This window comes from Canis aureus, chromosome 9, assembly GCF_053574225.1.
Source record: "Canis aureus isolate CA01 chromosome 9, VMU_Caureus_v.1.0, whole genome shotgun sequence".
Classification (NCBI taxonomy): Eukaryota; Metazoa; Chordata; class Mammalia; order Carnivora; family Canidae; genus Canis; species Canis aureus.
In genome coordinates this window covers 63670267-63686679 of record NC_135619.1, presented here as the reverse complement: position 1 = coordinate 63686679, position 16413 = coordinate 63670267, and the positions used below count along the sequence as shown (strand labels likewise).

At 45.7% G+C, this 16413-nt stretch overlaps 1 protein-coding gene across 11 annotated transcripts in view; it reads left to right on the top strand.

Moving 5' to 3' along the window:
- Positions 1–15406, top strand: part of FOXN3 (forkhead box N3) — a 393063-nt gene extending 377657 nt beyond the window's left edge. For all 11 annotated transcript variants that reach the window (XM_077910311.1, XM_077910309.1, XM_077910308.1 and 8 more), the window contains one exon: positions 8491–15406. In XM_077910311.1, the coding sequence (XP_077766437.1) occupies positions 8491–9040 (550 nt within the window). In that variant the 3' untranslated portion in view covers positions 9041–15406. The remainder of the gene's footprint in view (positions 1–8490) is intronic.
- Positions 15407–16413: the final 1007 nt, after the last annotated feature.

Sequence of the window (16413 nt, the reverse complement as noted above, 5' to 3'; positions counted from 1 at the left end):
AAAGTTTTCAGATATATTGGCATAAAGTTACTCACAATGTGTCATCTTTTAAAACACCTTGGTAGTTAGGTTCCTTTTTCATCCCATATTTTAATTCAACATCACTCTTCTTGCTTAATCTTGACATAGTTTTTTGGTTTTCCTCTCAAAGAATCAAGCTTTGGGGTTTTTTTGGTTTTTTTTCATTTATAATTTCCTGTCTTTTTGCAGGTTTATTCTTTTTTCTCTTTGCCTGGATTGGTTTCTTGCATTTTAAACTTTTCTCCTTTTTTGTATACAAGTTTAACATTAATGTCCTTGAAACTACTGCCTAGCTGCATCCCATAAGTTTTGATGCCTTTTATTTTCATTAATGGTGCAAGTATTTTCTAATTTCCATTTTGATTTCTTTGATCCACAGATATTTTTAGAACCATGTTTTTAAATTTTCAAACTGAGGAGAAGGTGGCCATTTTGTATTTTTAGTTACCTCCTCAACACTGATTACTAAGTACCAGGCATCACGGTCAGAGGGTTGCTCTGTAAGACACTGCTGCTTTGAAATTGGAGGAGACTTGCTATATGGTCTAGTATATGTCAGTTTTTATAAATATTCTATGTGTGCTTCAATATGCCTTCTTCATTACTAACGCATGTCCTGTATATGTCTATTAGATCAAGTCTGCATGCTAACCCTGTGTGTGTGTGTGTGTGTGTGTGTGTGTGATGGGGGGGTGGGAAGAGCAGGAAGGCATGCACACAGGAGGGAAGGCGGGCATGCTTGATCAATTGAATACTGAGAATGATTTATTAAAATCTCCCATTACAATGTGGATTTGACCATTTCTCCTTGTAGCTCTTTCAATTTGGGTTGTATGTATTTTGAAGCTATCTCAGCAAAGATATCCATGTTTAGAACTGTTATATCTTCCCGGTGAATTGAATCTTTATGAATGTTTAATGACTCTCTTTATCTGTAGTAATGATTTTGCCTTGAAAATCTGTCTTCTCTGGTTTTAATATAGCTATAGCTACACCAGCACGGGATGATAATGACATTTTCCATCCTTCACTTCTATTTTTTTGTCTTTGTATTTTAGGTTTTTCTCTTAGGAAAAAAAAAACAGCATTTTAAAAAAAAATCTGTGTTAATGATCTTTACCTTTTAGTAAAGATTTTTAGCCCTCTTTAATAACATATTTGGATTTATTTCTGCTGTTTTCATTTTGCATTTGTTTGCCCTATTTCCAGATTCTTTTTCCTTTCTTGCATTATTTTAAATTGATCAAGAGTCTCCCATTCCTTTTTTTCCTTCTAATGGTTTAGAAGTTACATATTCTGTTTCTCTTCTTTTAGTGTTGATCCCAGAACTTGTAACATGAATATTTTAAAATGTTTAAAGTTAATCAATACTTTTAACCTCCTGATCAATACAAGGCCCTTGGAATGCTTTAACTGCTCTTCTCTCTGCATCATCTCAGATGATGTGCTACAGTTGTCCATTACTTTGTTTCTATTTCAGGTTGTTTTTTTTTTTTAAGTCACTTAGTCATGATTATCATTGTGTTGTTCAGTCAATACTTGATTGCATTTTTTTGCTTATCATTTCTTCTTGCATCTCAGGCCTTTTTTTTTTTTTTTTTTTTTTTTTGGATCCTTTTCCTTTTTTCCTGAAATATATTCTTAAGTTCCTTATAATGAGTATCTGCTTTTAGTTAAAAGCCTAACAGCTTCTTGTCTGAAAACATATTTATCTTGCCTTCCTTCTTAGAAGATAGTGTTACTGTGTATATAGTTCTAGTTTAATCATTCTTTCTTTCCTCTCTCACTTTGAGAATATTTTTCCAGTTTCATCTCTTGCTTATTTTATCTTAACTGGTATTCCTCTTTATTTTTTTTTAAGATTTATTATTTTAGAAAGAGAGAGCTCATGCATGACGAGAAGGCAGAGGGAGAGAGAGAATCCCAAGCAGACTTCCTACTGAGCACAGAGCCCACCACAGGGCTTGATCCCAGGACCCTGAGATTACAACCTGAGCCGAAGTCAAGAGTCAACTGACTGAGCCACCCATGCTCCCTACTGATGCTCCTCTTTAGGGGATATGTTCTTTTTTTTGCTACTTTTAAATTTTCTCTTTTTTTTTTTTTTTTTTCAGTACCTTTCATCAAAACGGGAAAATTCTCTGATCGTTTTCTCTTCAATGTTGGGTCTCCCCCATGTTCTGTTTCATTCTGGAACTCCAGTTGGATTTACATTGGTTCTTCTTACTATAGTCTGGATTGCCCAATCTTTTTCCATATTTCTGTCTCTTTGTCTCTGCTGCAGGATATATAGTCTCTTCAGATCCATCTTCCAATTCACTGCTTTTTTTTTTTCCTCTAATTTTTCACTTTCAGCTTCATTTAGGTTAATTTCAGGGGTGATACTTTTTTCATCTCGGGGAACTCTGATGCTTTCCAAAATCTGTCTACTTAGATTTCATAATCTTTTCTTTTTTTCTAATATTTTTCAACTCCCACTTTCATTTCTGTGAACATGCTTGACATCATGTACCTACTTATTTCAGTATTTGCCAGCTTTGCAGTTTAGATTCTATAGTTGGTTTTTCTGTTGTCTCTGGCTTATGGTAGCTTATTTCTTTTGTGGGTTTTTTTTTTTTTTTCTATGAACCTGTGTTCCTTGAAGTCTTATCTGCGTGAATTCTTCATGGCCTGATATTATGGATTGTCCTTCCAAAAAGATTTTGTATTTTCTTTCAGTAGGCACCCCTGGGCACTGGAAATTAAATTTAGTTTGAGGCCTTTGGGTCCACACAGTGGACTTCTGGCATCCTACCCACAAGACTCAAGGCTTGGGATTAAAAGAAACTCAGGAGGCTTTTCTTATTTTGCGTCACCTCTGGAGCAGAGATTGAGGCTGGCTCTTATCCCCACTATCTGCCTGTGAGGGGCAGTTACTCTTCCCTAGAACCTCACTGAACTGAGTGCATCATCATTCAGAGGTCCTAGCTTTTTACATTTACATAACATTTTTACATTTATACATTCCTAGTGGCCTGCTTGGTGGTTTTAGGTTATGAGCTTTCTACTTGAATATTTGATTAACCTTAGTATGTGGGGATCTTTGATGGCTTAAATTCAGGTTGCGTTCTTCAAGAGAGGATTTGCTTTCGAAACTTACGCTGGGAGCCTAGGGACCAGTACACCTGAGGCCATCTTAATCCCCTTCGAGGAGCCTCGGTAACCGTGGAGCTGGCTAGAATCAATCTTCTGCCACTGTCCCCATCATCATGAGTTTGGGCTCTGTCCCAGTGCTAGAATAGATGTTTGCTCTAGGGAAGCCCTGGCTTTCTAGGTTGCCTACTACCATTTCAGAGTTTGTCCCTTTATTTTTTTAACTTTGTATTATGTGACATTCTTTTGGTACATGTGTGTTTGCATGGGTTTCTGAGATTCCCCTTATTTTCCAGTGAAACTAGCAATGACTTAAAACTGTGTTGTTGTACCTTGTCCAGGATCTTTTGTGTAGTAGTCAGAAGAGTGTCTTCCAGATGTCTTCTCTAACTCCTGGCTGGAAATGGAAGCCCCAAGCCATCTCTTCTCTTCGTGTCTTTCTACCTGTGTTTGGTTTTAGACAAACCGCTGCACTAGCTCCAGCTCCACAACTGGTTCACAATCCCATTAATTGCACGCTTGACCAAAATCCAGAGTTCTCAAGTCAATCCCCTGAGAGGACAACTTCACCCTAAATGGTAGTCTCTAGATTTAAAACTCGGTTCCAGAGAAAACTCTTGTGCCCAGGGGCAAGGTGGAGGTGATAATGAACCAAGAGAGGAGACCACAAAATGGCCATATCTCATTAGAATCTGTACTTTGACTTGTTAGTTGCAAGCATTGCTCATTCCCGGTCTGAGCTAATATGATTTCTCACCTTTTATGTTTGATATTTCCCATCAATTTGACAAGAGAACGAATATCAGGTTTTTGAGATTAGTAACACGTGCTTTTGTCGAGGCCTAGTAAAATCAGATGACTGTAATTTATGCTAACATGATCATCATGAGTGGTGTTACATAGAAGTTCAGTTATATGTGTAAAATGGCAGACGTCTCTAATGTATCTCATGCTCATTTCAATGAATGATTTTGAAGAAGCAGTTGGATATTTACCGTCCAACATGTTCAGGATGACTGGTTCCTTCTTTTCAGTATGTGGCGTCCCGTAATGACAACCCCTGGCAGCAGGAGGTGTTCGACACCAAGTCCGTGCAGCTGGCTTGTTCCGCCACGGACAACATCACATCAAGTTATTCATAATTGAAGGAGCTTGTCACTCCCTGCTGGGTTTGTGTATAATTTATGGATTACAGGCCCATTGCTACCATCTCAGGGAAAGTTAATTTTATCAACTGAGAGAGATACGTTTATATTTTAATTCCTACTCCTGGAACTTAACGTCTGCATACCTGTTTTTATCCAGAAATGTGATCAACAGGTATATTCGGTTTCTTGTGTTCATCACAACTTCCCTACCCGAGAGAGACAGAAAGATACTTCAAATTCCTGCTTGAGCTGTCTTTGAGAACTAGCTGGGGCACCTTGGACAAGTCAACAGGACTTAGGTAGTTTCTGTTCGTTTAATCTGTAAAATGATTGGTTGAATTTGGCCAGTGTTCCAGCGTGTGGATTATGGAATCACTTTTGGCGTGCAGCATGGTTCTGGGCGGTACCAGAGACCTTGCCATACAGAACAGTAAACTCATGGGCTACAGAAGTGACATCCTGTTCTATTCTCCATGTGATTGTAGCGTGTCTTTAGGACTTCTCTCATGGTTGTTTATCTCCTTTAAGAAAGAGAAAGTCTCAGGTCCAGAACCTTTCCTCCTGTAATAGTCTGGAGCTCAAATGTTTGGTCATCGCTGTCATTCTGAGATCTATCTCCCACCTCCCACTCCAGATTTTTTATTTTTTAAAAAGTTTCTTGTGGAAAAGAAGAAAAGCAAAATGAACAGCAGCTGCCTTTCACCTAGATTCACTAAGAATTAGTCTTTGGCAGTACTTGCCTTCTTTCATACTCTTGCTCCCATGATTCTCTCCCCCTCGCTCTTTCTCTGTATATCCTGTGCTGCTTAACTGTGGTAGTGAAGTGAATTATTAGCTCCATGTTGTTAAAAAATAAGGTTTCAGAACTAAATTGATTTTCTCAAAGCCCGCCATAGCCCAGTTTGCTCATCCAAGTGTCGCTGGCTTCACTCTGAGACTGTTTTATGCCAGTTCAGTAGACCAATTATTTTGGATTTTACAGCTGTTACCTGAAACAACAAAGATCAAGAGAACCATTATCCGAGACTTTCAATTTCATTTGTTTAATAACTATTAATAGCTACCTGGGCAATTAGTTACATTTATCGAGTTTCATATTTGGAAACACCTCAAAGCAATCTTCCTAGCCACTTTTATGCACCCAAGACAGAGCCAAGAAACAGGAAGCCTGCAGAAAATAGATATCACAGGGGCCATTCCCCAAAGCTCAGAGGCTGTGTTTGCAAGCAGGCCCATCAGGAATTCCTCTCTCGGGTCCTCTTTCCTCCAACTTTATACCCTGTCCCCATAAGCCTCCTGGCCCAGAATAGAAAGAAAACAAGAGTGCTCAGGTAAGCATGTCCCAGCAGCAGGAAACAGCAGTGAGCCGTCTGACGGCAACAGGGGAAACCAAGGCAGAAGTCTCAAGTACCACTAAGAACCATCCTCTCCACTCAGAACTCGTCATTTCACCATCACCCCACCCTGTGAGGGAGACGAGCCTGCTGCAGGTCGCTAGTTAGCAGTGCTGGGATGTGAACAGAAGCCTGTCTGCCTTGAAAGCCAGGCTGTTCCTAGAAGGACTGGTCAGAGGTGGTATGAATCTGGGGTCACAGAGGACAGGACACAATCTGGGAGGCCCTTCTGGAGACTGCTAGGACTTCATGGTGCGCATGAATCGTCACTGTGGCCTTGTCTTTGCTGAGGTTGACCCTGATGGCCCTCAAGCATTTTGCTGGTGCATATGACAGTGGGGCTTCTCACCACCAGCTTCTCTTTAGCAGAGCACTGTGGGCCCTGGAACCAGAAGAGGGGAGACTCCTTGGCTTCACTCCCTGCTACTCCATTTACACCAAGGACTCTCCTCCCCTTCTACTTTCTCTCTGGGCTGCAGCCAGGGTCTTGTGGAGCCTCACAGCCCACAGGGATGGCAAGAAAAAGAGGGTAACAGCTTGTGACTGAATCTTCTCGTTGGGCACAACCCCAAAGGCCTGCCAGGTGCCATACGTTTCGGGGGTATCCAGTAAGGCGTGTTAGGGGAGACCCACAGTATCTCCCCAGACTTCGTGCTCTCTGCTGCACAATTGCATCTGCTCCAGCACTTGCTCAGTGTATGTTGTGTGTCCACTCTGGGCCCAGCACATGCTAGCCACTGGGGGACGTATCATGACCGGGCCCCGTCTTGTGGAGCTAACACTCTTCACAGGAAGCACACAGACATCGAACAAGGCATCACGCAGCTCGCACAGACGGTGGGAAGTGCTCTCTGTGGAGGGAGCGTAGTAGGAGTGTGTACAGTTGGGGGTGTGTAGGAAGGAAGGAAATGTGTGCTCATTTTCCCCAGATCTCCTAGAAGCGCGTCATTGGGTGGATGGGCTTATAGGACACAGGGCGGGCATGAGGCAGGAGCACACCTCTCCTCCCTGCCCACAACCGTCAGCCCTCCTGTCCAAGGTCAGACGCCAGGTCTTCCACAGACCTTTCCTCACCCTCCATCTGTTCCCTCCAGCTCGAAGTGATCCTGAGATTCATCCCTGACCACCGCCTCTTCTGAACACCCACTGTGTCCTGTGCTCTATCAGAAATACAGCTGCCATCCAGGCAGAATCAGGGCCCGCCCCTGGGACTGAGTGGCCTAAGGAGGAAAGGACATCACAATCCTCTCCCTCAGGCCAGGCACTGGTCCACACAGACGGGCCTTCCCTCCTGCCCTCGGCCCCACAGCCAAGTGGGTGCAGTCACCCTCCCCTTTGCCAATATGGAACCACAAGGGAGTTCAGTTCATAACTCAGACGTAATGACGTGAGACCGTGGGTCCTGATGGGAGCGTATGGAAGGGAGCTAGTTCTAGGGAAATCAGAAAAACAGCGAGAGTCGGTCAGATTGTCCTAAGAGACCATCTCGAGAACCAAACATTGGTCTCAATCCCAACTCGGCTGCACACCAGCTGTGTGGCTTTCTAGACCCTTCTTCCAGCATCTGTAAAATAAGGATGTTCAGGTTGGCTTTCCAGAGCTGCGTGCACCCACCTATGCAGAGGGTGCCCGGCAGGGGGTGGAAGTGCCATAGCTTACTGCTCTCCCACCTGTGACATAACCACGACCTGCTCCTCTGTTCCACTGTCAGCATCTTTGTGACCACGTCTGTATCTGGTCCCACCTAGGCCGCCTCCTCAGGACCCTCCCTCAAGCCGTGCGTTGATGTGAGGGGTTTGGTGAATCTTGGCAGAACGAACTGGGGTGGGGGGGCCTCTGGAAGAGAACGGGCCCAGCCGGGTGTCGGCAGGTGTGCAAAACCAAGCACAGCTGAATCTTTCCAGTTTAATGTAAGAGATGGCGCTCCCACCGCTGCCACCTCAGAAGAGTGTGGTTTTGCCATCTATGCACAAGAGGAGAGAAAATGTGGGTGCTGGAGGAGCCGGGTTCGGGTGGGAGGTCAGGCTTCAGGATGCTGTGATGTCTGTAGAGCCAGGTCTGCCGGGGTGGTGGGGAAGATGGGGTCGGGGGTCAGGCTTTGGGATGGGGGTGGGGGGACAGGGAGGGGATAAGGCTTCGGGACCCTGTCTGCAGAGCCAGACCTGCTGGGGAGGTGTGGGTGAGGACGGGGTCAGGGGTCAGGTTATAGGTCACTGTCCACAGAGCTGAGCCTGCCGGAGGTAGTGGGTGAGGACGGGGTCGGGGGTCAGGTTTCAGGTCACTGTCCACAGAGTTGGGCCTGCTGGGGGTGGGGGGTGAGGACAGGGTCGGGGGTCAGGCTTTGGGATGCTGTGATGCTGTCTGCACAGCCAGGCCTGCCTGGGGGGTGGAGGGATGGGGTGGGGGTCAGGCTTTGGGATGCTGTGATGCTGTCTGCACAGCCAGGCCTGCCTGGGGGGTGGAGGGATGGGGTGGGGGTCAGGCTTTGGGATGCTGTGATGCTGTCTGCACAGCCAGGCCTGCCTGGGGGGTGGAGGGATGGGGTGGGGGTTAGGCTTTGGGATGCTGTGATGCTGTCTGCACAGCCAGGCCTGCCTGGGGGGTAGGGGGGACGGGGATGGGGTGGGGGTCAGGCCTCAGGACGCTGTCCGCAGAGCCGGGCCTGCCTGTGGGTGCAGCCCCCACCCCCCACCCCGGCCGGCAGAGCAGCAGACTGCGGGGAGCAGGGCCCTAGGCGTGAGCGCGGGCGCTAACCTGTGTCCCCTCCGTGTCCCTTCCCGCTGCCCCATCCGCAGGAACGGCCTGGGCGGCTGCCGGGTGCGGACTGAGAACGAGCCGTCGTGCGGCTCCCCGGTGGTCAGCGGAGACCCCAAGGAGGATCACAACTACAGCAGCGCCAAGTCCTCCAACGCCAGGAGCACGTCGCCGGCCAGCGACTCGGTGTCCTCCTCGTCGGCCGACGACCACTACGAGTTCGCCGCCAAGGGGAGCCAGGAGGGCAGCGAGGGCAGCGAGGGCAGCTTCCAGAGCCACGAGAGCCACAGCGAGCCGGAGGACGACGAGCGCAAACACAGCCCGAAGGAGGCCAAGGATGCCCTGGGGGACAGCGGCTACGCGGCCCAGCACAAGAAGCGCCAGCATCTCGCCAAGGCCCGCAAGGTCCCCAGCGACACGCTGCCCCTCAAAAAGAGACGCACGGAGAAGCCCCCCGAGAGCGACGACGAGGAGATGAAGGAGGCGGCGGGCTCGCTCCTGCACTTGGCAGGGATTCGGTCCTGTTTGAATAACATCACCAATCGGACGGCAAAGGGGCAGAAAGAGCAAAAGGAAACCACAAAAAATTAAAAACAAGTCACTGATTTGTTTTGAACTTTCGGCCATTTGGTTTTAGCATGTCAGGAGATTTCTAATGATTTGTGGCAATATCAGCAATTTTTTTTCTTTCTTTTTTTTTCCTTTTGGTTTGGTTTTCTTTTCTTTTCTTTCTTTCTTTTTTTTTTTTTTTTTTTAATTTGCCCCTCCTTTGTTTTGGACCCTTAAGAATTTTATTTTTAAAGGAGATTGAAGCCATAGAACTCATATTGACACTCAGCTGTTTTACAAAAGCTTTTCATTATCTGAAGACAAAACCGAAAAAAGCCAAAATTACCATTGCTTCCTCCAGCTTTGTCAGAAACACGTGGCTGAATCCGCAGGGATGCCAACGATGATGCCACGGGAACACCCACTCGGCACCTAGAAGGCACGCGTGCAGAGTAATCATCAATCAGGCCCAACCCTTAGGTCTAAACATGGTCAGGTCGTCCCGCCCATTGGGGTCGCTGAGTGAGTGCGTGCGAGGCGACTGGGGAGAAGGATGAGCCCTGGTCCCCGGGGAGCTGACCCAGGCTCTTAACCCCGGGTGTCCAGCTGTGCCAGGAAAACCCTTGGCATTGCCGTGGGTTTCATTGCCATGAATCGTGCAGGGGTGGGTGGACGGAGTGGGAAGCGGTCTCCAGTCCTTTGTGCTTCTGAGCTGTGCGGCCTGGTATCATCTTAGGAGGTGGACTCTGGGCCACTCATTTTACACCAGGTGTCCGCGACTAATGAGAAGAAACTGGGTCAGTTTTTAGTGACATTGCTAATCACTGAATTTTGTTCTGTATTAAATTAAGAGAATGTTTCACAAGCCATAAGCCTGAAGGTTGGCCCTGTGCACGCGCACACAGAGAGCAAGAGAGATAGAGAGAGAGAGAGAGAGAGAGAGAGAACTGATGCAGAAAACAAGCTCTGTCTTCTTAACTGCCCAAGTGAAAATCAAGTTCAGGAAATTACAATAGCTGTTAAGGAAGAAAATAATGGTACAGATTCTTTTTTCTGCCTGTCAAAACTATTTGATCCGAGTGAAAACAAAAAAAGCTACAGAACCTGCCATTAGTATTGTGGTGTATTTTTAAAAGATGAAAGGCACATTGATGGACAAACAAAAGTAAAAAACATGGCAAAACAAACAAAAAACAAAAAAACTCCTATACTGCCCTCAAAATGGAGTTTGCAATTAATGTCAGTCAGAATTCTTCTTTGCAAAATCAGTGATTTCCACATTCAGCCAGTGTAGCCAGCAGAAATTTCTGATCCACAATGCATGGATTCCTTTGAAAAAAAAGAAAAAAAAGAAAAAAAAAAGAAAAAAATCACAAAACACAAAACTTTTTTTTATTCAAAAAATAACAAAGTTCTTGTAAGGTAAATAATGTATTTAGCATGAAGCATGAATTATTTTCATATAAATATAGAAAATAGAGAAAAGGCTATGCCTCTAATTTTTAAGCCCTTAGGCTTAGAGTTTCTTTTGGTTTTCTCTTTTTTTTTTTTTCTTTGATTTTTTTTCTGTTGTTTTTTGTTTTTGTTTTTGTTTTCTTTCCTTCTTTCTTTCTTTCTTCCTTTCTTTCTTTCTTTCTTTCTTTCTTCTTCTTCCCAATGATTTTGTTTTGGTTTTTTGAAGCAGGTGTTTAAGGTTTAACCTTCTTCAGGGACAAATTCTGACTGTTGGGGAATCTTACTCTGCAATATAAAATATCTTCATGTTCTGGTAGGGCCTGGATGGTGGAGCTCTGTACTGCCTTGTCTGAACTTCAGCCCCCGACCCCCCGATTCTCTGTTGAAAAGTGTGTCCTTTCTCTTTGTACATGTTTACCATGACGCAATAATTCGAGGGCAAACTTAGTAGTGAGTGTGTATGATAGAATCAAGAGAATTCTGGGATGCTGACTTGTGGAGACCATGATCGTGATTTGGTTCTAGGAAAAAAGGCAGTGAATCATTATGCAAATTCGCCAGGAGAAGGGGAAGCACGCTAATGGGCCTTATTGCATGAGGGTGTGAGTTAGGGTACCCGCGAAGGAGGGAGCGACTCGGGGGTTGGAAGGACCAGCCCCAGATGGGTTTCCTCCGAAGCCACCTCCCAGTGGGACGGAGGGTCCGGCCACCTCTGCCACCTGAGCACACGACCCGACCTGGAACTAAGCCCACCTAGATTAGGAGAGCTGAATTTAGACCGGACGATGTCACGCAGACCAGAAACTCCCGTTATCTTTGCCTGAAAGGAATTGTCTTGGGAGATCCAGAGAGAAGTGTCTGAAAGAATAGGATCTCCCACCCACGTGGAGGGGAATTTTAAAACCCCAACAGGAACACCCACTCCCAGGACTCAGGATGTGGTGGGTGAGGGAGAGTGGGGGACCAGGGCGGGCGGGGGGGTAACACAGTGATCTTGAAAGACGGGCCAGTGGCCCGCCCCGTGGCCACGGGGCCATCACGAGTCCAGTGGCCAGGACGGAGGGAGGGAGCTGGCGCATACCCTGTGCTTTGCTTCCTCTGGGTTGCTGATGAGAGAACCTGGGGAAAAAAAAGTCTACACCGCAGGACAGGGTCAAGTTCAGTACCTGAACCTGAACGCTTCCAGCATATTAGTTCCGGGTGTAGATGCGAAGAGGATGTACTATTCAAGTGCTCCCTCCATCTCCCCCAAGTGTCCGACACCCCAAGAGCTGGTCTGCTGCGGAGCTTGAGCAGGACTCCGATGGGTTGTCACCTGACCAAGCTCGGAAGACACCCCTTTCGGCCCCCACACCCCCACCCCCAGGGTGAAGGTCAGACTTCCCTCCTGAAAAGGCAGAGGCGACATCCAGGACTTTCTGGCGGGGACTTCTTCCGATCCAAACCCCCCCACAGTGGGCTGTCTCCCCTCATTTCATTTTTCTAAAGGAGCAAAAGCCTCTTTTAGAAAACAATAAAATGCAATGTGTGTGATTTACTTTTCTGATCTCTTTGAGAAATAGATAAATATAAAAGTGTGTTCTTAACTCCAGAACCACTCTTTTTGCATAAATACCTCATCGGGCAGCTTTCTAAGTGTTATTTCCTGAGTCTCCCTCGGCACCCGCGTGGGCGCCACCAGGGGGACTTCTAGGGGAAACTTTAGTGAGGGTACTTTTTTCTATTTTTCTTCTGTTTTTGGAGGCATACACATTATGCATAACCAAAACAATGGCTCAATTGTGTTTAACTTTGTATTTTGATCGTTGAGAAAAAACAAAAAAAACCAACAACAACAACAAAAAAAACCAAGTATCAATGTGTATGTGGCCGTTTGTAGTTAAATTCATCACAGAAGGAGGTTGCCCGCGTCCTTGCCAAGCCAAGGGGCAGGAGGCACCCTCTCTCACTCCCCTCCTCCAAGAGCAGTAGAGGATTTAAGCACAAGCCTATTTGTGAAAGAATATTTTGCTCAAATGTAATTCACTTTAGTCTTGGAATTACTTCCCAAACGTCAGGTGTTCTTCTAGCTTCCAAACTTAGCCTATGTACTCATGAGTCTGACAGGTCGCCTGAGCACCGTTCAAGGGGTGTGGTGTTTTTGCTTTCATTTCTCCTGCTGGGAGAAGTGGCGTTTTCATGTGTCATTCCAGTATCTCACCTACTCACACGGGGCGGGGGGGCGGGGGGAGACGGGGAACTATAGCAATATTTAAAGATGCTTTGGAAAACAAGCATGAACACATCAGCACCACGACATCTACAGTTACTTGCTGTTGGCCCTCGGACCCATTTAAGAGGAAGAGACTGTAGCTCTTTTTTCTTAAATGCTCTACACATAGACAGTTATTTTTATGCTACTCTAATCGTCCTTTATCTAGTGCTACGTGGAAAGGGTCTGCATCATAGATTTTTCCCAGCCTTATTATATACCATAAGCTCCTACTTCCCTTCCCTCTCTGATCAGTACACTTTAAAGAGTTCTTTGGTAAACAAAGCTGTCTATTTGGAACCCACGTTTGGGTGGTGGTTTGAGATGGCCCAGACGACTGTGGCGGTTTCGGTCCCGGGGCTGAGTCTTTAAAAGAAGGGATGCGTCCCAGGCTTTTCCCCCAAGAGCCGACCTTTCCCGTGGAGGCAAGTCGGCGCATCCAGCCCCTGCCAGGTGCGACAGGAGCTATCCCACAGGGCCTTCTAGAAGCTGCCCCAGGGACAACTGCAGGCTGCGGGCTCTGCAGAGTGGACACCGGCCAGATGGCTCCCGTGGCCCAGCTCAGCCCCGGGACGGCCCGGCACCGAGGGCTAGCGACTCGCCCTCCGGTTATCCCCACGCCACGCGTGTGGGCTCTTAGCCTCTCACCGAAGGGCTTTTGGAGAAGGAATCAGAGTTCTGTACAAGTGACCTACATGGGAGGGGTTTGCATATGGGATGGGGTTCAATTCAATGTGACTTCTCTTTTCCCTCTAAACTTGATTCAGGTTGGGACTCGTTTCTTTCTGGTGGATCACAGCTGCCCAGATGTTGCAATTGATTTTTTATGTTTCTGTAGAAAAGTTTGTTTTTTGTTTTTGTTTTTTGTTTTTGTTTTTTTGGTTTTTTTTTTTCCTTTCATCTTCAGGATTCTTGCCACCAAAAGAACACATTTGAACTCTGTGTCCCCTCTTGATTGTGACTTAACCAGTGTTGACAGTTAAATCCTTGGTGTCGTAGGTCCCAGCCCTCCAATACTATATCAAACACTGTTATGCACATAATGCAGCACTGTGATCTAATTTAAATAATACTTTTTTATTATTTATACTACTATATATAATATACATCAACACTTTTGCTATATAACCTAAGTGATAACCCTCTTTTAGTTACCTGCCAAACTCGGGACTTTGGTTTATATTGCAGTTAACACAGTTACCAAGTTGTAATGGTGTCTTCTTTTCCTTTTTTTTTTTCCTCTTTGTAACGGAATGTGTAAATCAAAGTATATACATTGTGTGGTGTTCCTGTTTCTGGAGTTTCATGAGGATTTACACATGGCATCCAGTGTTCTGTATAGACCCGCCTACCTTTGTGAATTCATCTGTTAACCCCTCTTCCTTGGAGAGAGCGCCAGAGGTGGTTAACTCCTTGTTTTCCTCTCTCTCCTACTGGTTATTCTTGAATTAAGCACAGACTCGTCAGCTCGGTTGCTTTATCATGAATAATGCGTGTGACCTTGAAATTCTTCCACAGTTCAGCAAACAAGTGCTAGCTTCACTGACCAAAAATTAAGGAAGGAAAATAACGATTTTTTTTTTTTTTTTTCAAAACGATCCATCTCGTAACGGCCGAAACCGATGTGTCTATGGTGCTGCATTTTGCTGTCTGTCCTTCTTTTGAAATCAGACCTAGGTGAAAGACCACTTCTGACTTTACTGTGATATGCTCACAAGTACCCTTCCTTGTCCGTTTCGTTAGCATTGAAATCGAGACTATTTATTTGGAATCTATTCAGCAGTGTTTTTTCCACTGTATTTCATTTGCAAAAGTTGAGAACAGCCTTCCCCACCTTTTGCAAATAACTGATACTCCATATTGGAATCGCACAGACTTCGATATGGTGAGCCTATCAAACCTACAAATTGTATTTCATCCTTCCATGACTGTGCCCTGAGTTCCCCAGCCCCCACCCCCTCCCCCCCTTTTTTTAGGTGAACCTTAGCACAATTTCAGTTATTTAAACATGAAGCATTTCCTGAGTATGTATGTTGAGGCCATTGAAGCTCAGAGCTGATTCAGTAACCAGTTCCATGCCGTGTTATTCACACTCACTACTTATACTGCCGTGGTGAAAAATGTGGGTGGGGGGGAGTTATCCGGGTGTGTCTGGGAAGCATTATACACTTGTACATTTTTTTATACTCTGATTCTGTACCATTTCTGAGTTTCATTTTTGTTTTACAGAAGAAAAAAAAAAACAGTGATAAAGCAATCAGAAGACTAAGAGGTTTACTATCGATGCTTATGGTCGTCTGACCTTTGCTGGCCAATAGACCCACATGGCCAAATTATAATTTACTAGAGTAATAATTTTTCGAGAGCCAATTTTTTTTTCCTCTGTATTTTCTGTATGAAACTGCCAATATCATGAATAGAAAGGGAGAACCGTAAAGGAGAAAGAAAGTGACGTTCAGTTGCGTTTGCGTTACCTAGAGGAGCAGTGTGGAGGCAGGCACGATCAGCCGAACTTTAGGGACCTGATGGTGTTGCTTTGGAGGCATCCATACCTGCATTTCGCATTCTTCATATGTAATCATATTGCCAAAGACAAACTATTTCATCATTTATTGTAAATAACACTTTTCCCCCAGACCTACCATAAAGTTTCTGTGATGTATTGTCTTCCAGTTGCAATAAAAATTACTGAGTTGCATCAATCGAAGAACAATGCCACGTAGTATTGTGTGCGCCGCGTCTCCATGTGCAAGTGCCGAGGAGTAAAATCACTTATATTTCTTACCTGCACTAGGGTGTGTGTCCTGTTTTTTACAGTTTGATTTTAGGGTCCCAGCCACACTTTGACTGTACCTACCCATCATGCATGCTTCCCGGGTTAAAAACAAAAAACAAAACAAAAAATCACACACCTTTTGTTAATACGCAAACTCCCAGCTGAAGGCTGGGCTCGCTTGTGGGTCTCAGGACTCCAGTGGTTGGGAATGACAGCAAGCCTCCCACCACAGAACCTAGAGCTTGTGGTTAAGACAGACTCCGCCTTTCACTCGGAAGCTGTCAAACAATAAACTAAAATTCTACTTTGGGGCTGGGGCCTGCCAGCCTACGCTAGGTGCTGAGGGTTTCTTGTGGTAACTTGGAATCCTTAGACTTCCTTCTAGGATTTAATGTCACCAATCCATGACACCTGAAACACACCCCAAGAGCCAACAAGGAGCTGGATGGCAGAAGGAAGCGCTCAGGCGGTTCGTAGATCACAGGCCTGTCACCATGCTGGAGGAACAGAAAGGGTGTTCTATCTGGTGATGGTTTTGTTTCAGTGCACTGTGTACATCTGTGGGTTCCAGCGGCAGCAGTAACCTCGGGGGAGCTGGCCTGTGCACTGTCCTGCTGGGCCCCCACATTCATTGGTGTCTTACAGGTTCTCAGGCCATAATTCCTGTGCTCAAGGTGTTACTGCAAGGTCAGGGGGCGCATCCGTCCCAGAGAGGCCCCTCCCGACAAGACTTCCCAAAGTGGTCACCCAGGACCCCCCATGTGGGCCAACCTTGCTGCCATTTCCATTCCCACTGCTGAAAACCACCCATGAAGCTGTGGTGTCTCCTCCTGGAAGATAGACCTTCAGTATTTGAGGAGAACTGGTTGGGAGGAAAAGTAGAAGAGTCACTTGGGTGGAATCTATGAATCAGGTAGTTGACCAAGCTGAGTA